Consider the following 23198-nt stretch of genomic DNA (forward strand, 5'->3'; position numbering starts at 1 on the left):
AGCCCCCCACATTCCTGGGCCTGTCTTTACGACCTCCTGACGTCGACGATCGGTGCTCAGACGTCGATCGTGGTTCCTTTGACGGCGAGCGGCCCTTCGGCGTCGACCGTTTCACACTCCTCGGCGTCGACCGGCTTCTCCGCCTCGACGTCGACCCCGACCAGATGGACGAACCTCCGAATCTCGACGACGGGCGATGACGCCTCGACGGCGACCTCGACCGCCTCGACGACGACCTCTTCGATCGCCTCGACGTCGATGTCTTCGACCGCTTCGACGTCGACCTCTTCGATCGCCTTGACGTCGACCTCTTCGATCGCTTCGTCGTCGACTTCTTCGGCGCCGGAGACCTCCTCCGTCTCGACGGCGACCTCGACGACGAGGATCCCCTCGCCGCCGACGATGTCCGTGTCTTCGACGGCGAACGACGGTGTCGCCTCGACGGCGAGCGCCGACGCCGGGCCCTCCGATGCCGTCCACTCGACGCCGACGACGAGGAGATCGACACCGGGTTCGACGGCGGCCTGTAAACGTCCCTCGACGACGACGGGCGACGTTTTCTCGAGCCAGAGCCCTGGGGAGACCGGAAACTGGCCGTGGACCTTCCTCTCGATGTCGTGGTCATAGCAACTGAACCAGACGGAGACCTTGGACGTTTGCTGGACTTCCTGCCCCTGGGGAGCCCCCCAGAGGCCTCAGCATGGGCAACAGAAGCCCCTCCAGACCCACCTTGAGCCTTCAGTCTTCTTTCTTCAAGCCCCTGAAGTCTGATTTTTCTCCTGTCCTTCAGGGTCCTGCCAGAGAAGCCTCTACAGATCACACACTCCTCTGGGAAGAGGGAAGGCAGAGGATACACACCTCATGGGGGTCTGACTTGGCCTTCTTCCTGGAGCACTCTGGGCATTTATCAAATAATGCAGGCATTATGGACAGCCAAAGAGAGCAGAAACCCAAGAAGAAAGTCACCAAAGTACTTTAAAAGTACACAAAATCGAAATTAGTGAAAAAACACCAACAAAACCCTTGAAAAGGGAGAGCTCAATGCTCCAGGGTCCTGCTTGCAGGAGCCGGAAAAAAGAACTGAAAGTAAGTTGGACCTGCTATGCATTCTGGGCTACTGGGAGAAGGTTCGGGAAGATTCTCCTAAAGGCACAGTATCCTGTTTTGAGCCACATAATGGCAGCCTATGGGACTTGTCTGTCCAGGTTCTTCTCTCTATCATTCCTGAGGGAGTTTTTCTATTAAAGCAATGGAAATCTGTACAGGCTTTTGCTGTTTTGTGGATTTTATGGTGGAATTTCTAGTTGAAGTACTGGACAGTGTAGCCTTTTTAGGCTGCATTATCTGTCTTTAAAATTTTCTCTTAAGTGTCTATGCATTTCTGCATTTTTTGACACTGTAAGAGATTATTTTTGATTGCTCCGGGGTCCACGCACATGGGCGGGACTATTCACTAGATTATGACTATACACAGAGATCCCCTACTACAGAAGCAGAACATATTAACCCAATGCTCGCTCAAAAAAGCATTATGGATGACGAGAATCAAACACAAATTCTTAACTCAAAAACTTCCCTGTGGATGTGTAAAATGTATACAGGTACAGAGACAGTAAAAGCACTAAACTTTAAGCAAATTGACTACAGATCAGGCAGTGATGACAGGGAAAATGTATCTTCTATCTCTGCTGTTTCTGATCTTCCTTTAGAAAGGAGCAGTCACCCATGAGTACTCTATTCTCAGCAGATATGAATGAGGGAGTGGCATAAAATGATTGCACAAGGCAGACATCCTAAAAATGTCCCGAAAAACTGGAGTAGAGCAGTTTGTTCTTTTGCCGTAGCTTCTTTTTACCCAGAAATGTATACTGAAAGGTTGCGGCTAGTTGCAAAATAAAGCAAATCCTGCATTTAAAACAGAACTATATGTTCACATAACGACTACATTCTCAATAACTAAGCTCATACAGTTTTACGAACATTGCCAACATGTTGGACATTTTTATACTCCATTTTGTCCATCACCGCCCGTCTCTCATGTAGCCCGAGTACCCGTGGTTTCAGCAGTTGTATGGCTGGAGGGGCCCTGCCATCTACATACATGTGCTGTTCTCTTTGGTCTATGGCTATTCCGCTCTACATGGGCCATGGCGTGGTAGCGAGTCTAAGAGCGTGAAGCAAATCCTGGTTAATGCCCATTTCCTGACAATAGAATAAACAGAAATGTCTCCACCTGAAGTGAATCAACAAGTGTTTGTAAAGTCACTGTAAATACAATCTACCTCCCAAGAGAGGACAGTCAGTAGGCAAAATTTGGAGATAAATCCATAAGTAAATTTTAATCAATGTTCATATATATATACAATTCATTAATTTCAATAAATGTGATATCAAAAGACAAACATATAAAGCAAAAATACAGACCCCCACAGCGACAGTCATTCACGCAATCACTCCAACACATACTCATTCATTCCCATTCGTCCCGATCCTAAAGGATCCACTCATTCATATTCAATAGAAACAGTTGAGAATACATAAGGCGAAGGCCCACAATTCTAAATGCTAAAGCTAGGAGACAAATGACCCTCCTAAGCACAATATTGTCTAGTAGCAAGCTCCAAATACAAAAATTATTTTTTGGATTTAAAGACAGAAAATGTATGATAAAGTTGGTACAGTAGAGCTGTCAGAAACAGAACCTTCAAATCATTAATCAAATACAGACAATAAATCAACAAGAAAGTCAAAATGTGGTTGACTTTGCCGGATAACTGCTGTAGTAGTGCCGACGTACGTTTCGGTGCGTGACCTATAAAGGTCTCACCTTCTTCAGGGCACGTGTCTCCATGGAGACTAAAGTGGGGGTATGTGGAAAACGGAAGCTGACGGTGCTATGCAGTCGATATAGCGAGTCAAGGACAAATAACAATGAAGAAAATCATAAGGGCGGGAGGCAGGGTATGGCAATTCAATAAGTACACAGTCCAATGATAGCCAGAAAATCAGAGGAGTCTGGCAAAGGGTGTAGAGCATCAAAGGGCAGTAAAGCGAACCATCCTACTCAAATAGAAGGTGGCAGAGAATTCAGCAGCGGACAACGGGCCGCGTAAGGCGTTTAATGAACGGATGAAGGCAAAACACTCAACCGCAGTCACGGAAGATCCCGTGAATAGGGATAATGACAAGGAAACTAAAGGAGGCTCGGACAGAATCCTCCAGGGGTGGGTGCTCTAAGGCATCCAATCGACGACCGTAGCGGAAGCGAGGCGAAGCGTCCAACGATATCCACGATGAAAACAGGCAGCGATGCCCATTTCCTCACATATGATTGATGCAGAAGCAAAACATTTGAAAACAAAAGATTATTGTGTGCAATGAGTCTCAGTTAGGAACCTTACCTGCAGTGCAGAACTCCACAATTTCACTCCACTCTGAAACAACGTAATCTCCATCAAGCTGTTTTGAAGCAGTTTGTACTGCTACTGTATATTCTGTTCTTGGACTCAAAAACCAATGTCCACGGACTGTCATTGGCAGAGGGACAGCTTTGGCCACCAACTTAGTAGGGACATCCTAAAACAAATTGAAAGCACTTAGAATCACCAGAAAAAAACAGCCCCCGATTATATTGTATCATCGAAACAAATCCTTAAAACTGATAAATACAGATATTTGTACACATTTTATTATAGTATGCAGCATTTTAAAATATTTAGCAGTGTTTGAGAATATTAAAATAAAATTTAGAATATGGTTGAACCAGGACTGGACTCAGAATGTGGCTAGCGGACAAGATTCTCTTGCTTTTGTCATTTGATGATTATTGAACCGGCTCTCCTTTTTTCATGCACTTAACTGAGAAAATAATTTTGTGGGGCAAGGACAGCACACATCAAACACAGCTGGGTCAGAGTTCGAACCAAGGGGTGGGCCAGAATGCCCTATGGTTAATGACCAGCAGGGGTTTGGGGGAAAGAGGCTCGTACCAAAATGTAGCAACTTACCAGCTCACTATATATGGACCCGATAGCAAAGCTTGTGCACCTCCCTGTCTAAGTAAACCTCTCTTCTTCCGCTCTTTCATGTGACAGACTGACAGACAAGCTATGACTTTCACAGGTGTTCTGGACTTCTCCAAGCATCAGGAAAAGGCCCAAGTCCTAAAAGGTGGGGCGAGGGGACTAACCAAGTTAGGCAGCATGCAAGTGACATCATGGAGCATGACATCACAGCACGTGGCATCATAGGAAGCGACATCAGAGGAAGCAACATCACAACCCATGACCTCACAGGAAGTAACATCGCAAGCAGTTACATCAGATCTGAACATCTCACACATATGTTTAGCAGTTCTATTAGGAGAACATTTGAGTGCGCTACGAGATTTAACAAGTGAGATTTTGCGTCAGGGTTGTGCCAAAAAAGTGACACAACCCTGACACAAAATCTGGGTTTCAACTTGCACATACATTTTATTAAATCTCTGCCACAAAGTAATTGGCAACAAGGAGAAATGTGGCAGTAAATCATTTTTGCTCAATTGGTAGGAAAGACAAGATTAAACATATAATATGGGGTTACGGCACCTCATAAAGAGACCTTTGTGTGTCCAGTAAATATCAGGGAATAATTACAATGGTAAAATAACTCTGAAAGTTAAAGTGTTTGCTTGAGAGATCTGTGTTTTACCTAGCTCCTGTTTCGAATCAAAATAGCATAGAGGGTTAATGGTCATAAGCAAATCCCATCCTGTAATATGTAGAGATGATAGATTTTCATTTTATGTAGCTAGGTAAGTGGGTTACTGCTCTTAACACAAATATCCTTTTGCTACTTGCAGTTCATAAATTGGAATCCTTCTAATATAGCACATTGAGCTATGAAGGAAGACTCTTACACCTTGTAACCATCACTGTCTTATGTAACACATCCTGTACATTGATTTACACACACACAGACAACTTATTGCCAATATATTATTACTTAAGTGTGATGTAAATTGCTCTGACCCCTACATTGGGATGAGCAGCGATGTAAAATAAATACAACAAAATAGTGGTGTTTCAATTGTTATTTGTGTTAAATGCTGGGACAGACCAACATATCTCACATTCTTACAGTGCATGTATATGTCTTATATAAAGGGATTGAACAAAGTCAAAAGCATGCCTCTCTTAAGTACCTGCTTAGTGATAAGCATTGTACCTTTGTTTACTCTCCATTACATTTAGGTGCAAGGCTACTGTAAGTGTCAGCCAGGATACTCGAGCAAAAGGAGGCCTGAGTGCCCCTTAACTTCGGCCTTTGTTTTGGCCAGCTCTTATTTATAATAAGAAATGCCCCTCCCAGCCTTGCTGCTGGGAATGAAAGCAGACAACGTGCAGATGCTGCTGAAAGTGTCACGGCGTCTGAAACCTACACAGGGACGAATCTGCATATTTTAGTGGTGCCCAATAGAGTGTGGATGTGTAGAGGGGAATCCCCTCATCAAGCACTGCAGGAGGCACAGTTCAGAGGTAAATATGCTTTAATAAGACACGAAGATGCAGAGACCCCATTCAGTGACAGTCTCAGGCCAACTGCTGGCACCAGCAGTTCCAATCCCACTTCCTGGCAACCTTCCCCACATTCTAGAACATAGAGAATGTGGATAACAAGAAGGTACAGGACATGACACCTCTTCCCTCCATCCAACCCGTACAACAGTTACAAACTTTACACAACATTAGCAACAATATCTGCAAGAGAATATGATTTTTTTTAAAGAGTACAAAGAAAAATTAACACCTTAATTGCGGTGGCAATTCCGCCGCGGTGCGGGCGTTCTGATGAGAGGGCGGGGCCGCGTCGGCCAACGGACGTGCGCAGCACTACAAAGGTAGTGCTTGTGATGGCCGTTGGCCGACGGCCACAACGAAAGGGTTAAACTGTGCAGCCTGAAAGCATTTAAAGTAATATAATCTTTCAAGTGCCGGGGAATGCACCTTAAAGGCAAGACCTAGTCCCCCCCTACCCTTACGATGGGTTCCTCTGAATCCGATCTCAGGGCAGTCGTACGAGTAGTAGAGGCAGAAACACAAGCAGACCTAGCTTGACACTTCGCCACTATACCCAAATTCCAGATTCCATGGTCACTGGTCTTTATGGCATTCTTGCAGACCTTAATCACCTCAAAGGGCTCACTGAATGTGGAACCTCCCCCACCTTTCCTTGGAGATCTAATCTTAACCCAATCACCAACGTTGACCACCGTATTCTTCACAGCCTTTCTTTCATCATACTAGGCCTTCTTTATACTCATCATTTCTCTTTCTTTTTCTCTCAAGCTCTCCGTGCTGCCAACTCACTATCTACTAAAGCCCTATTGGAGGTTACCCACAACGGGACAACTTTCATGTTGGCGACCCATCCGTTAAACCAGCGAAAGGGGCCTCACCAGTGGAGGAATGGGATGTGAATCTATACTATTGTACCTTTTTCCTTATGGCCAACTCCCAATTTTCATCACGAGCAATGGCTTGTTGCATGGTCTCCTTGAGCACCTTGATAAACAACACATTACTCTGTGGATGATAAAGAGCAGCCTTCTTGTGCTTAATTCACCCAGAGCTCAGAAATTCTTCCATAACCCTCGACGTGAATTGGATACCATTGTCAGACAACAACGTCAGAGGAAAACACTCTCGCTTAAAGAGCTCTTCCAGGAACTCAATCACCACACTAGACAACTGAATTAACCAACTTGATTTCAAGCCACCGGGAGAACATATCAATGCACACAATGACATAGCGGTCCTGACTCTTCAGTTTCCAAGGCCCCAAAATGTCTATTGAAATGTCTGTCCACAGACCAGCAGCCTGTTCTCAAATGATCATGGGCTGTGCCCTGCATTTCAGAATGCTGTCGGAACATGCACACTCTGCACATTCATGCACCAACCTTTCCACAAGTACGTCCATGGCAGGCCACCAGTGTGCTTCCCTGATCCTTTCCTTGGTCATGGCAATGCCTATGTGTGACACATGAGCGCTTTCAATTAACTTATCCCTCAGGGCAAGGTGCGGAATCAGCTTACTACCCCGCATGAGGTGACCATTCACCACAGCCAAATCTTCCCTAACATGCCAAAACCCCCTGATCACCTCCTCACAGTTCTCCTTCTCACACCAACCACCCCTGACCATAGTGATGACCTTCTGTAAGTCAACATCCGTCACAAGATTTTCCCTCCATTCACTTTCAGAAAGGAGTTCTTCACTGATCAGACACACCTTGACTTCTTCCTCTAGCTCCTCACCACCAAACCACTCAACATCATCGACTGTATCATCTTTGCACCGGAGTCTTGAAAGACAGTCTGCCAGGATGTTGTTAGAACCAGGTAAATATGAAATGCTAATCAAATTCCTGCATGGCCACCACCCACTTCCGTTTGTGGTGGGAGACAAAATCTATGCCCTTCTTTGAGAATACATCCTTAAGAGGTTTGTGGTTGGTAAATATCTTGAACCTCTTCCCCCACAAGAACGTCCTCAGCTTGCGTACTGCCCAGAACACCCCCAGAGCCTCTTTCTCTACCACTGAGTAGTTATATTCAGCACCCCTCAAGGGCATGGAAATAAACCTCTCCATCAACCTATGCAACAGAACTGCTCCCAAACCACTTGAGCTTGCATCTGCCTTAAGGTAAGACATTTTTGTGGGATCATAGCTACCCAGGCAAGGTGCATCATCAAGGTGCTTCTTGATGCAAAAAAAACTCCTCCTGATGGAGGCGCTAGGGGGCGCACAGCGGAATGGTCATGGACTGTACCTGCCTCAATGCCCGCTATTCCGCAAGCTGAACACATCCTAAGGTGTGTGAACACACCGAGAATGTGCGGGTAAAAGATGGAGTGAAACAACACAAGCATAAGTGGTGAAAGCAGCGTGGATCTGTGAGCGGGGTTGCACAGCGGGCAAGATGGCGGAGGACGTGGCAGCCGATTCGAGTACTACCGAAGCGACACAGTGAGTAGAGCGGAGAACAAGAACACTGTTGACGCTGGAGGGGCGAAAAACATACGAAACTGCTGGGACACGTTCAATAATCACAAAACCGCATATCGGTTCACAAGTGGCGAACTGCAATGTCCTCTGAGCACCCGGGTATACGTTGGGACAAAATGGCGGCGCCCAAGTAGCCGGAGATCGGCAAGTGTAAATATCCATATTAGCGGCCACCAACTGCGGGGGCAAGTAATTAATGCTGCGCATACCTCGCCTGGGCCTAAACTATGCACTGAGGGTAACAGGTTTGCTCAAGCAAGGGAGACATCGTAACCCAGCCGGTGTTGCTGATTCTGACGCTGAGATAGCAAAATGGCGCGAAACTGTATGCCGAGTCTGTCGATCCAACCACGACTCCTAAGAACTGGGGCTATCTATGCAATATGACTAAGAAGAGGGAAACGTCCACCAACTACAGAGGTTCGGAGGTGGGGTATAACTGCGGTGTCGGGCCAGGCGCTGCTTCACACTACAGGGGATCCTCCTTAACTGCTGGGACTGACTAAAGATCGCCATTTAACATACATTGGGAGACTAGGAGGTCCAGGTGGGGGTTGCACTCGATGCCCCCGAGCTCGGTCGGACAGTGGTGCGGCATGCAGCGCACACCTGCTCACATGGCACCGTGACTAGTCCACAGCAGAGGAAGCGCCTGACCCACTGCTGTAGACGTGGCCCCCAGACACATATTCCAACCCAAGAGTCAAAACGGCGGCATCAGCCAGGACCACCAGGTCCTCAGTCCAAACTGCGAAGCCGACAACGCCGCGGCCAGTAACGATGGTGAAACCTGACAAACAGCAACTGAAGATATCCTTCGAAAGTAAAAAAGCACCCAAAACCTCGGAGAAAATGGCGGAAAGCGATGGACCAGCAGACCCAGTGCCCAGCAGCAACATGGAAAAGATATTGCTATCTATCCAGGCGAATCTGCAGGACATTAATGGCAAGCTGGATAACTTAACATGCAGGATGGACGGCATGGCTGCAAAGCAGGAAAAACATGGCGAGAGGCTAGACACGACCGAAACTCGCATTTCAGCTGTAGAGGATGAATCGCGCATAACATCCACCAAATGCGCCGGCATGGAACGCGTCCTGGAGGTGATAAAAGCGAAGGAGGAGGAGTTGGAGGCGCGCTCAAGGCGCAATAATGTGCGCATCACAGGCCTTCCAGAGACGACAAACACCGGGCGAATGGAAGTATACGTAGAGAAGCTATGCAAGGACCTATTCGGAGAAGAAGCGTTCTCGCCAATCTTTATTGTGGAAAGTGCGCACAGGTCCCTTGCTCCTCGTCCACCGCCTGGAGCTACGCCTAGGCCAATAGTAGCGAGAATACTGAACTATCGCGACAGAGATACCATCTTGAGACTTGCACGCGAAAAAGGAACGGTCACCCACCAGGGAAATACTTTAGAATTTTACCCGGATCACACCGTGGCAGTACAGCAAGCAAGGAAAGAATTCGCATCCGTGAAGGCCAAACTTAGGGATCTTAACATCAGGTATTCCATGCTGTACCCGGCCAGATTGCGTGTATCATGGGAAGACAAGGCAGTGCTGTTGTCGTCTCCTAAAGCGGCACATGAATTCGTAAAGAAAGTGTTGAAACAAAACAAAGCTAATGTTCGAGAGGAACAGCATCAGGACTCTGAATAACGGTACTGGTAAGGACCCCTAAAGAAATGCGGTAAGATATCACATGCTTGATGTAAGGTTGGGTGATGTCATGGCGAGGAACATTAACAGATGAAACGTGATGCCTCCCAAAAAAGTATGGAAGACCATGTACTGCAACGAACATTGTATAGTTATTATGCCTACCAACTAAGCCTCCTATTACTTCGAGTACGGAGAATTGGGTGCAGCTTTAAGTAATTGAACATGATGCTGAACCACAACATGATCTGAAATCTCACTTACATTTACAGTCACGACCAAAGGGTCATTGTCTCACTAATCCCAGACCCTCCGGAGAACACTTATTGTGATGTGCTGCACTCTGGGGGTGGGTCGGCGTACCTTATCCTTCCTGGTTATTGGCGCACAAAGACAGATCCTTGTCCATGGATTGTTGGGGACGCTGATCCACGCAGGTTATAGTATCCGTACTGTCACGAACACCCTTAAAATTGCGCTACTGCATGTATAAATGTTACATGTAACTGTACGTCTTACAACTCGTTGCCAGTTTGACACATAAGATAAAGTGCTTGTTGAAACCCGCTACAGTGAGGAAATCCCTGAACGGCTGGCATCTTTCCGGTGTAAATGTCATGATTTGCGTAGGCACTGATGTCACTGCTCACAGACTTTATTCGAGTTCTTGTTGGCGGTGGGTGGGGTAAGGGCAGCCAGACATACCACACGTGTGTGAATAGACCGATAAGTGAGTCGTCCGCATCCATTAAGTTGGGTGCTGAGTTGTGCCCCAATGGGACCTCCACAAGGGTATCCCCCACATAAGTTCTGTTATGATGAGAAATGTTCTGAAGTTCTCTAGTTTGAAGGGTATGTATCAACAGGGAATATGGCTTCGGCAGGTTTGGGTTGCTGGAGTGGGTGGGGGGGGAGGGGTAGGGATATTGTTCATGTTGAGAGACCAAGAAATTTGAAATATGTCAAGATCCTGTGTATTGTATGGCAAAGGGCTCCTAGGCCACGCATGACCGCACACATTGTAGTGAGTTTGGATCCTGATCCTGTTTGTTATTTGCTCCTGGCAAGTACTGTACAGCCTTCTCAATGACTCAGGAAAGTAGAAATACAGGCAGAACACATTTAAATGTCCTAACGTGGAATATCAGAGGATTTACACAACCAAAGAAAATAAGACAGGTGTTTGCCTATCTAAACAGATGGGATATAGATGTGGCTATACTGCAGGAGACACACATTGCGCCTAACACACATCAGCATATAGGCAAATGTTGGGCGGAGTCGTCTTACACTGCTACGTACTCCTCTTATTCGAGAGGTGTGATCACACTGATCCGGAAGGGCGTGAACTTCACGATGCATCGGGTGGTGAAGGATCCTAATGGGAGATATGTTATAGTGTCCGGTACATTACGTGGGCAACGAATAACGCTCCTTAACGTGTACGGTCTGAATGTGGATGCACCCAAATTTTTTCAAGAAGTGTGGGGGCATTTACAGACATTCACAAACACACACACATCATATGTGGGGGAGACTGGAACGTGACTATGGTGGATGGTGTGGACCGTTCCCTACACTCCTCAGAGCAGCACAAGCAAGCAAGAGCGAAACTAGATCACATGCTCACGGACCTGTCGTTTAACAGATATCTGGAGACACAGACACATTCATACACCGGGGGCCACTCACATTTCAGCGATCCACAACAGTTGGTCACGTCTGGACTACTGGCTGGGCACGGATAGCATTACATTATGGACACGGGATCTGTGCGTCCTCCCAAGAACACTGTCAGATCATAACCCTGTATTGCTAAAACTCACGATACCGAACTATACACCGCCCCCGTTCCACTGGAGGTTCAATTCCTGTGCTCTAACTGACACTGTTTACGCTGACACCATCAATACAGCGATCAAGGAATATTTTCAGATAAATGCACCAGTGGTCGAGGACCCAGTCCTGTTGTGGGAGGCCTTTAAGGCCACGATAAGAGTAGTGTGCATAAGCGCTACAATAGGCATATTGAAGGACATTAGACAGCAGATAAAGCGCTGCGAAACACGCATGAAAGAGCTGGAAGTGGCCTTTGAGTCCACTCAGGATGTCACACTACTGGGGAAACTGCGTCAAATGCACACAGAACATCAAACACTTGTCGAAGATGAAATGAAATACATAGATCGGAAACATACGGCCAGATCTTAAGGTGAGGGGGGTAGACCCGGCGGCGTACTTGCGAACAAAATATGCGAGGGCAAGGGACACATGGCTATATTGCGCATCAAGTCAGGGGATGGTACAATACAGACACAGGCCACAGACATTCTGAATAGTTTTGTTGATACGTATAAGACGCTATACAGATCACAACCAATAGAGTCAGCGGAGGAGATCCTCAGATATCTGGACGATGTGGCAATAGGTTGGCTGTCGGAGGGCCAGAGAGAATATTTGGCACTGCCTATTACGGTAGAGGAGGCGACTGAAGTGATCAAATCACTTCCAAACAGGAAGGCGCCTGGCCCCGACGGGTACACAAATGAATTTTATAAACAATACGCGGATCTCCTTGCGCCCTACATGGTAGAAATGTACGGTGCGTCTTTCGAACAGGCAGAGTTACCCCCCACACTCCGAGAGGCTGTTATAATCGCCCTTTTAACACCCTCCAAAGACCCGGAAGTGTGCGACTCTTACAGACCGTTATCGCTTATCAATGCGGATTCCAAAATACTCGTGAAATTGCTGGCGGTTCGGCTGACTCCACTGATGACGAACCTGGTCCTCCCAGACCAGGCAGGCTTTATCCCTACGAGGGCAACATCCCACAACACTAGGTCACTGTTTGCCCTTTCGCACTATCTTCAGCCTTCCATAACAGCAGTGGCGGTCATGCTCGATGCCGCCAAGGCTTTCGACTCCATTGAATGGAGTTATCTGATTACCATTTTGAACAGAATGGGTTTCCCCAAACGCTTCGTACAATGGGTGTCGTTGATATACACCAAACTGTGCGCCCGAGTACGGGTAAATGGGTACGTATCTGAAATCTTTAATATAGAGCGAGGTACAAGACAGGGATGCCCTTTCGCCCTTGCTTTTCGCGCTGGCACTCGAACCATTGGCCTGCCTGATAAGACAAAACTACAAATCATCGGCTCTGCGGTTCAACTCCAGACCGCTTCATATCTCGCTATACGCAGACGATATGTTGCTATACGTTCGCGATCCTAACACGCATCTAAATAGGCTGCTAAGAGAGTACATCAAATTTGGAGGTCATTCGGGATTGGCCATAAACTGGTCCAAATCCTTCATTATCCCTCTAACGGATACGACGACTCCCTTTGACACCGAGTATCCACTAGAATGGCAGCAAGATCCCATACGATATCTGGGTGTGATGTACCATAGAGACCCTGAGATGGTTATAAGATCGAACTATGGTTCGGCAATCTCCAAATTGGAAGACAAGGTGCAACGTTGGATACAACTGCCATTATCTTTGGCAGATCGCATAGCGATCGTAAAAATGAATGTGTTACCTAAACTGTTGTACCTTTTTAATAACATCCCTATCATACCCCCTGGAGAGGTTTTCCGCCGCATAAAATTGCTTGTACTGAAGCTCATATGGGCAGGCAAACAGGCCCGCGTTGATCTTCAAACACTAACTCTTCCATATATCCGAGGAGGTTTCGGGGGGCCGGACTTTCTATTATATTATTTATGTGCTCAGGCGCAATATGCTGTTTATTGGTACCATGAGATACCGTACCTCACTCACACTGCCATCGAGGAGGGAGACGCGGAACCAGTCCCATTGACAGCAATCCTGTCTCATGTCAGGTAGCCCCTTCATGCTCAAGACATCAACACTATAGACACCACAGTCAAGGCCTGGCGGAAACTGGGACAACTGGCACATAAAACCCCGTTATACGCACCTGCAATGCCATTACATCACCATCAAACGCTGTCAGTAACAGGTGAAAAAGTGGGCATGTCACTGTTACAACGAGCAGGCATAGATAGAATGGGGGACCTGTGTCATGAGGGCACATTTCTAGACATTGAGAACCTAACATATATCCAAAATAAGTCGCCCATGTTCCGCTTCACGTATTACAGATTGAAACGCGCGATGAAAGAACTTTATCCTACATTCCCCGACGAACCAGAAAGTCTAAGCAAGCTACAGCTGATTATTACAACCCAAGACCTATCACACCTAGTATCAAGGCTATACTCCACAGCACAGACTGAAATATCACACACCACTGAAAAGGCTAAAGCACGATGGGACATGGTATTCGAAGATCCATTGACAGATAAAGAATGGCAGCAAACGTGCGCATTAACACAAATACTCACTCCTAATGGTAACCTCAGAATTATACATTATACGTTTATACATCAGGCGTACTACACACCTGCGCGTATGCGTAAATTTGGCCTACAAGACGAAGACAGGTGTAAGAGATGTGGAAGAGAGGGCGCAGATTTCACACACTTGGCCTGGTCCTGCCTTAAGGTACAAGAATATTGGGCGGAAATCCCCAACACGCTCTCTACTATGATAGAGGTAGAGGTAGAATGCACAATACGATCATGCCTGCTAGGAATCGTACCGCAACTTACAGCCACCAAGCGTAAATTTTGTGTGATATCCCTACTACTGGCCAAACGACAGGTTGCGCAATGCTGGCACAGTAGGAAAGTGCCAAAGACATCCAGATGGCTGAATGACATGTCCAGCTGTAGAGACAAATTACTAACATATGAGGAAGAGCTCCCAGCGAAATCCAGGCCCAAGGACATTTGGGGTTACTTCACGGACTACATGAGTACACTGGATATGGACACGGATGAATGATCTAACTATACTTGCTGCAATGTAAAGGCTGTTGTTGGGAGGGTAGGGTGCCGTACTGCCCAGTCAGAAAATACAAGACAGAAATCGAACAGATTGCAATGTTCTAACAGCTTAATTGTAATGGTCTCTATTTCAGGTCTCTAAGTTATGGTTATTTGTTTATTGTTGGTCATCTGCAAAAGAATCATAAACTGTAAGACTTAATATGATGCATTACGCCGCCGGACCTAGCGTTGTCGGCTGAAGGGCTGTGTAGATTGTTCTTCCCTTTTCACTACCTCGCAGCCGGCCCCAGGGTTGTAGGCTCCTGGCCGTGTATGATTATCAAAGGCCTTTCCTGGCATTAAAAAGTCGGGCTGGCAGATGAATGGAGGGCAAATGTATACTTCACGAGCAGTTGGGTGCTCCTTATCAAACATTTAATGGCCTGTTGTGCACTAGTGCAATGCCTACAGGATGCTGGGAGAGCATGATGGAGTAGACGACAGATATGGATATGCAGCTGTGTCAAGAAGAACTCCAGTCTTCTAACTACTATTGAATGCTAAAAACGTATATCCTCCCAGGGTTGAATCGTAGTTGGAATGCTTAGTACATATGATAAGTAGATGTCCCTTTCATGGAATTACAATGCGAGCAAACAGATGTCGAAAACAAAAAACAATAAAAAAAATATTGTTTTGGGAGCCTTCCAACTACATAGAATAATATATATTAAGGAAGCACAATGCTTGGCTGTAGGTATAGCAGCGTTGATTGTTTGTATAAAAAGATCACATCAGAAGTGGACATATAGTTCATTTCTCATCCCAATGGATATCGCCAACCACATCACTGAAGCCACAAGTTACTGCTCTGTTCCATCCACATGCTTGCTGACAGTTGAAATACAGATTTATTTTTCTACGTGCTTTTTCAAAGATCAACTACATGCAGATATTGGAACTGCAGCCGCCCATAAAAAAGTGAATTTCTACAGGAATACATTCTGCTATTGAGTGCAGCGTTCAATTTTATGTCAGGCACAGTGGTACACCCTGTAACAAGTTGCTCTTAGATTGGTATGGTACCTCTTCATCCAGGACGTAAAAGAGATTAAAAGTCCTCCTTTAGATTACACAGAGAGGGTGCCTTTTTTATGTTCGAATTCCAGTAATAGGTTTCTTGTGGCGGAATAACAGCATTAAGTCGTAAAGCTTGAATAAAGTAAGTTTATTCTTTTTCAAAATACAGAGTCACTGCCAGACGCAGCTGACAGACCGCACTTTTCACTGTCACGTGCCAAACTCCCCATTTCGAATCCCTCACCACCCACATTCCATGTGCCCACGGAACACAGGACATAACATTACCTTTTTTCTTTTTTTTATTACATAGAACATATAAGAAAAACAATTCAACATTATATACAGGAAAGTAAAGAAAACAAAAATTGAACTGAACACAGAAAAGAATTCTCACACTGATACAATAATAATTATGAACACAGTACTGAATAGTTCATACTTGTAAGATTCTATTACTGCTGAAGCTTCCATGTACTTTCCTGACTCGAGAAGATCTACGAAGATCATCTTCAGTATTATCACCACCTAAATATTCCTTATGATTATAGCTTTCAAAGGAGCGGGGCAAATCAGTCATTTCCATGTTGTTTTAAGGAACACTGTAACTGATCACTGGTAGTTTGTACTTGTGACTGACTACTATCTTTTATTTCTGATACGATCACCATTCACTCCATGTTCCACCGCTGATTACCTTGAACCAAAATAGCATTCCCTCACACCCTCATAACTTTTACTGAATCAGTAAAAGAAGCATTCCCCTTTCTCACAAAACCAGGTTTTCTAAAGCATGCCCAATCGTCAACAGAAATCCCCTTTTTTAGTTAATCTTCTGAAATTTTAACAAAATATGTGTTTCTCTTGTGGTGCTAGGACATCCAGGCAGGGAACAGTAATAAGGTTGGTTTGTGTCTTCTTAATAGTTAAAATGGTGATACTCTAGTGATTGAGTGAGGAGTAATTCTATAAAACAAACCACATTGACCGAACAGCTTCCTATACTACCCATCTAAAACTCTAAGCCCGTTTAATAGTGTCTGTCACCACCCTATTCATTCTTTCGACCAACCCATTGGTTTGGGGGTGACACAACTAACTCTTCAAATGTTTTACACCAGAATCATGAAGAAAATTTTCCATGTCACTTTCTACAAATTTTACCCCCTTATCTGAGACCACAAATTCTGATAAACCTTCTCAAAGAAACACTTTTGTTTACAAATTCAACTGCTTTTTTGGCTGAAGGATGTGCTACAAATTGAACTTCAGGCCATTTTGTGTAATAATCCATCAACACATAAGCATAACAAAATTGATGTGATGAAAAATTATAAGGTCCAATCATGTTTATACCTAATTTAGTCCATGACCCCTCTGAATATTCTACTGGGTTTAAGGGTGGTTACCTGGACCTTCATTCCCTTTTCTGAGCTCAAACTGACAACACAAGCCCTACTTCTTCTTCTATTTCTTTGTCCATGGAAAGCCACCAAAAATTGATTCTGAACCTCCTTTTGGTCATAGTAGATCCTAAATGTTTCTCATGGGCCATCCTAACTAGATCTTTCTTGACAGAAACAGGCAGAACTAATCTGTCACCTCTGAACACTATACCATCTTCAATCAGCAATTCTTCAGAAAGTTTGGCAAAGGGTTGTAAGCCAATGTGCAGACTTTTCTCTTTGGGCCTACCTTCTACAATATGTTTCATACCTTGAGCAAAAACCACATCTTCATTACTCGCTTCTCTTCTGTCTAGGTACACAACTTTGAAAAATCAACAACTACAATAACACAGTTCTCCATATATTCCTCTTCCTGAAATCTTTCCTTGTCCTCTAACGGACATCTGGATTTTAAAGCAGCAATTGAATTTCTCTTGCTCAGTATATGTTTGACATCAAAATTATATTGCAACAATTTAGTTGTCAATCTGGCAATGCGTGGCATTTTTTATCGTTTCTCCATTGAGGATAAATACCAAGAGTTTATGATCCGACTGTAGGGTGAACTATTTTCCCCACAAATATGGTTTACATTTTTCAATGGCCCAAAACACAGCATCAATTCTTTTCTGACTCTCTGAACACTCTAGACGCATAAGAAATAGTAACATTTTGTCTATTGTTTTTTGAGTGAGCACTGCACCAATGCCGTATTTGCTTGCATCAACAGTTACAATACAAGGTGACGTAGAATCATACATTTTTAGCATTGTTGCATTCTCCATTTCATTTTTACACATTCAAATGTGGACTGGCAACTGGAATCCCAGACAAAAGAAACAGGTTTTTTTAACATGTTAGACACATTTCCTATTTTTGTAGCATAATCAGGAACAAACTTTGAATAAAACTCACATAACCCAATGAATGATCGCAGCTCATCCTTGTTCTTAGGCTCCGGGCACTCCACAGCAGCTTGCACCAAACCTGAATTGGGCTATATAACATCTTTAGATATGACATGTCCCAGAAATTCACCTCCACACCTCTTTCAGTGAAAATGGAGAGGACTCTCTGCAAAACTGCATCATGCTGCTCCAGAGTTTCCACATGAATCATAATTTCATCCTGGTACACAATTACCCCCGTAATGTCACCAATGAGGTGAAACATAATTCTCTGTAAAACTGAAGCCACCGACGCAAATCCAAAAGGCATGCAACAATACTGAAATGTGGCTATGTAAGAGTTAAATGCAGATTTCCTAGTTTATGCTGCGCAAGTCCACACACACCCTCATTTCCCTATTCCTTTTTCGCACTACAACTAGTGGAGACAACCAAGGGAGGATTCAATGGGTTCTATCACTCACCTCTCTTGCAAATCTCTAAATTCATTTTCTAGACCATCACTTAAACAAGAATGAATCATCCTCAACTTATGTTTTACAGGGAGGACACCTTGTTTAATTTTTATGTTATGTTTCGAAACTGAAATTTTCCCCAAAACATCAGTAAATACTTTTGGGAATTCTAATGACAAAGTGTCAAGAGTGGCTTGCTCCTTAGCTTCTATAAACTGCTCTTTTGTACCTGGTTTTATCATGCCAAATAATCCCTGGTAGAAACACCCAAGGAAGTTTAACCCTTTTTTGCTACTTAAACCTTCCCATTTATATTCCATCCTCTGAATTCCAGAATGTCCTTTATAAATCCTCTGAATACTATTTTCCTGACATCATATGAAATTGGTGACCTGTCGGGGGAATGTTTTCTATTTCCCCATTTCTCTTTAAATAAATCCCCTGTGATCATAGCGATCCTTGCACCAGACTCAACAAATAAATGAGGCAATTTATCATCCATGCCAATGTCTACATAAGGGTCCACACATTCTAAAAGATCTCCTTCTACAACTTTTTCCGAAACTAATAAGACCATATTTTCAAAATCTTGTGTAGTACATGCCACAGAGTCATTTTGGCTTTCATCTGCATATGCAATTTTGGTAGTCTGCTGACGACTACTCTGACAAACCTTGGAGAAATTACCTATCTTAGAACATTTTCTGCATGTTACATTCCTGGCAGGACAAGGTCTACCAGTTTTTGCATGAGGTAACAGGGGTGGGGGAATCATATCGCCCGACGCCCGAACCATGTTGATTTTTATGACGGGCAAGATGATTTACTGTCTATTTTGTCTGACGGACAAGTAGACATTAAATGACAAATAATAAACGATCTGGGAGCACTCTGGGGCTCACAGCCAATCAATGGCAGAGTCTGTGTTACTGGCGGGCCCGGCAGCTCAAATGCTGATTATCGGCACTTCCGAAGTTTTCCGCTCTGCAGATCAAATGACAACCAGAAGGAGCCACTTTCTTCAGTCCCGTCGAAGCCGTCCTGTAAAACTCGGGAATAGGTGGAGGAGAGCCTATGCTGTTTGATGCTCCTCACACCTGAGGAGAACATGAGGGCATCGGACAGGGGAGGCTGAAACCCGGCATAAGGAAATTGGAGATGCGCCCCGCCCCTGCTCTCACATGAGAAATCATCACCAACGCCCCCTCCCTCCCCCCTTTTCAGCGCGGCCTCGGGCGGGAAAGACCAAGACCGCCACGGGCGGCATGATGCTAAGTATCTGGGGAAACTGATTGGCACTAATCTGACTGGCTTGAACTAAGGCTTTGGCCTGCAGCCTTCCATTGACGATTTTTTTTTACTGTGACTGGTAGCCAGAACCAACTACTGACTACAGCTTGTGCTGCAGTTGAGAGTGTGTCTCTCCCCAACGACTTATGCAACCGGCAAGATAATCAATCTACGGGTCAGCCCGGAGCGGTGGTTACATTCACTGATAGCATCCAGGGGATCATGCACACTGGAGGAGCAGCAAGCAGCACACAAGTCATCACTAAAGCGGGTACGCTGCAAAGTGAGTCACCCTGTCTTCCCTCCTCTACATGCAAGTCTCAGGTCAGTGTGTATTCTGTTGTGACGGCCCCTCATGTTATTACTACCACTTCTAATCCTGACTCAATAATATTGCATTTTGCAGCGGCGCCTGTACTAAACCCCTCGTCGGCTCCGCCCCGCCCCCGTAATTATAACCACTTTAGATAGGTTCTGGCTCTGAGGGAGGGGGAAAACTCATATTTATATTTTGACCGAGGACAGAGAGAAAAGAAGGAAGGGCACGAGCGACAGGATAGAGACACCGAGAAGAGATGGTTAGAAGCAGGGTGGTGGGAATGGACAGGAGAAGAGAGGCAGAGAGGGACAGAGAACACAAGGGCGGCTCCCTACGCTCTTAACTCTCACGTTACAAAACACACGTGAGCTTTGTGTCTATCTTCCCGTGGCGGCGGCCAACAGGACCCAAAAGTGAGGAGTGGGGTCAGTGCTTTACATGGGCATGCACTGTCCAGTACCGAGTACCCGCACTTCCTACGTTTGAAAGAACGAGCCCCGTCACTTCTCAGGAGTGCTGCAATACCCAGCACTCCACTACATTTGGCTACAGCTGCCTGCGCTCACTGTACACATATCAGATACATCTCAGCAGCGAACAGGCACTATTGGACAGTGGAAACTGGCACTTCTAAATTTCCATTTCAGGCATGGTATGGATGGCCGGGGACCATAGGAGAGCCAGAACAGTGGAGTGGGGGTGCAAGCACGTCTCTCCCTCAAGTTCGCTGCTCCAACTCAATGACTGTGCTCGGGGGACAGAAAGAGCCAAAGTTCAGGGAGCAAACATTCATAGGCGACAGGAGGGGGGATGAACGGGATCCGTGCAGAGCTGACGCTCGCTCCAAGATATGTGTTGTGTGCGAGTTCTGGCACCAGAGTGACCCCAGGGAGAGCAGGCCTGAAGAGAGAGCGGGTTAAGAGCCTGAGGTGGAAGTCGAGGGACAGACACTCCTCCCCGGGGTGCAAGCACGTGGCCAGGGCGGCATTGGCAGGCATTAGCTCTAGGTCAGTATAACCTGGGGTGGGAGTGCCTCGCAGTGACTGCAGACAGTATCCACATGGAGAATACCCTCTGCGTCAGAAGTGCCCCTGTGACCGGTGGCTACTGAGTAAGGACAAATACACCTCCTAGGCTCTTTTCATGCTGGTTACCAGTGTGAGGGAGAGACAGCCTACACTGGGCTCAGGAGTTTGGTATACATGGCGTCGACAAGGGGGAATTGAGCACAGCTTATCGGTGTGAGGGGCAGACAGCACGGGAAGTGCCCCCTGAAGTGGCGTAGATAGTTTCCAATGGAGTAAGCTGCGCCCTGGGGGAACGGTGCTAATGGGCTTGCTCTAGTCACGTGTGAGTTGAGCCCTCTCCTGTCTGCCTGCCGGTGTGCAGGACTGGCAGCCTGCAGTGAGTGCACGCTTAAGTGTGACCAGGCTGACTTCCATTGGAGTGAGTTTAACCACCGGCTCCATGTTTACTGGTGTGAGGGACAGGCAGCCTGCAGTGAACGTTCTTTGGTGCTAATGTGTTTTGGAGCCAGGCCTGGGAGGGCGGGGTTTCCTAGGTTGTCTTCAGAGGGAGCCAGCAGCACACATCCCTTCCTCCTCTTGGGGTTTCAGTGATTAAAGTGCTCGGCTTGGTGGTGCTTTTGATAATAGAACAAGAGCATCAAAGGGCTGAGATCAGAGCCTGAAAAAAGCTATGAGTGAGATGGGACACGAGGCGAGGGCAGGCGCAAGGGCCTAGGGAAAGGCTCCTAGTCCTAGAGGAGAATGAAGGAGGCTCCAGACCCCAGAACCAATGGGTTACAATGGGGGATACTTAATATGTGTGTGTGTGTGTGTGTGGAGGGGGGGAAGGCTCACGAAAAATTAACTGTAAGCCACAGGTAGGCTTAAGGTACCTGTTGATTCCCTGGATTGTGAGGACAGGTTATTTTCGTTATCTGATGTTTCAGGCTTCTGGGCCTGAAGATGAAATGGCAGTTACAAGCACTGCAGTGTCAGAGAATAGCAGCAGTACCTCCCCTGAGGATGAGAGTACCATGGTTAAACGGTTAATCCATTGGAAGGGGAATAAACATTTTAAATCAACTACTGAACCACGCAGGAAGCCAGCAGCTTCTGCACTTAAGTGGGACTATTCAGCTAGCAACAAGTTTATCATGAGCCACCCCAGGACACATGAATTGATTTCAAAATAGTGCATGCTGATTAATCAACTATAACTAAAAGCTGCAAAAAGTGGTAAAAGTGTGCATTGTAATATATTATAGTCTTGTGCTAGGATCTGTAATTTACAGTGAATGTACACTAGATATACAGGCTATTTCGCTTTTTCAATTTCCGTTTGCATTTTTGGTACTTTCACCCAGAATAATCAAGATCAGAGCATGTCTGTTACACTACGAGTATTGACAGTGTCTTGATTTTGAGATTATTTGCCTTGAATATATGTAGGTTATTGGGTTTTATGTTTCTGAAGCCCCCTTTTTGTTGTGTTTCCTGTTTGTTCCGATTTCCTCAACCTCCCAGTGTGTTGGCCTACTGACGTCAGGGGTGAAAGATGCTTCTATAAACCAAAATATTGGGGTTTAACCAAATTTCTCTTCCTGTCCGGAATAAACCAACCCCTGCCTACTTGCTAAGAAAAGTGAACCCATAATCCTACAGATGCTTTACGTTTGTCTTGTATCTTTTAGTTGCTAGTGGCTATAGTTCCTTCTCGTCACATTCATCTTTCTTTCTGCCGCTCACTCCCTGGTTAGCGCCTCAACTCCTGTTCTACAAACCTGACCACCACTCTTCCCAGCATCCTCTTTGCACACTTCCTTGCATTCTTGTACACTACTTCATCACTGTAGCCCTCGCATCTCCAACTCAGGTCCCACATATTTCCACTCTGTGAACTCACTACAACCACCATCTGTCTCTTTTCTCCTGGTTAGTAAGTCTGCCACCAGTGTCTTTTATGCTACATGCTCACGAGCCACAGCATTACTCACCCCTAGGGGCATAGAACATGTAGTGAGTTGGAGACAAATGGGCCACGCATGAAACCTGTATTCTGTGTAGTGGATGAATACGGGATGGAACCTGTATCCTGTAATGAGAGAGAGGA

The 23198-nt window shown here is 45.7% G+C and overlaps 1 protein-coding gene across 2 annotated transcripts in view; it reads right to left on the reverse strand.

The window, feature by feature from the left end:
- PHYHIPL (phytanoyl-CoA 2-hydroxylase interacting protein like) overlaps positions 1–23198 on the reverse strand; it is a 202803-nt gene that overhangs the window by 40220 nt on the left and 139385 nt on the right. For both annotated transcript variants that reach the window (XM_078642969.1, XM_078642968.1), the window contains exon 3: positions 3402–3576. In XM_078642969.1, the coding sequence (XP_078499095.1) occupies positions 3402–3576 (175 nt within the window). The remainder of the gene's footprint in view (positions 1–3401; positions 3577–23198) is intronic.

Source organism: Lissotriton helveticus, chromosome 5_1 (genome assembly GCF_964261635.1).
Source record: "Lissotriton helveticus chromosome 5_1, aLisHel1.1, whole genome shotgun sequence".
Lineage (NCBI taxonomy): Eukaryota > Metazoa > Chordata > Amphibia > Caudata > Salamandridae > Lissotriton > Lissotriton helveticus.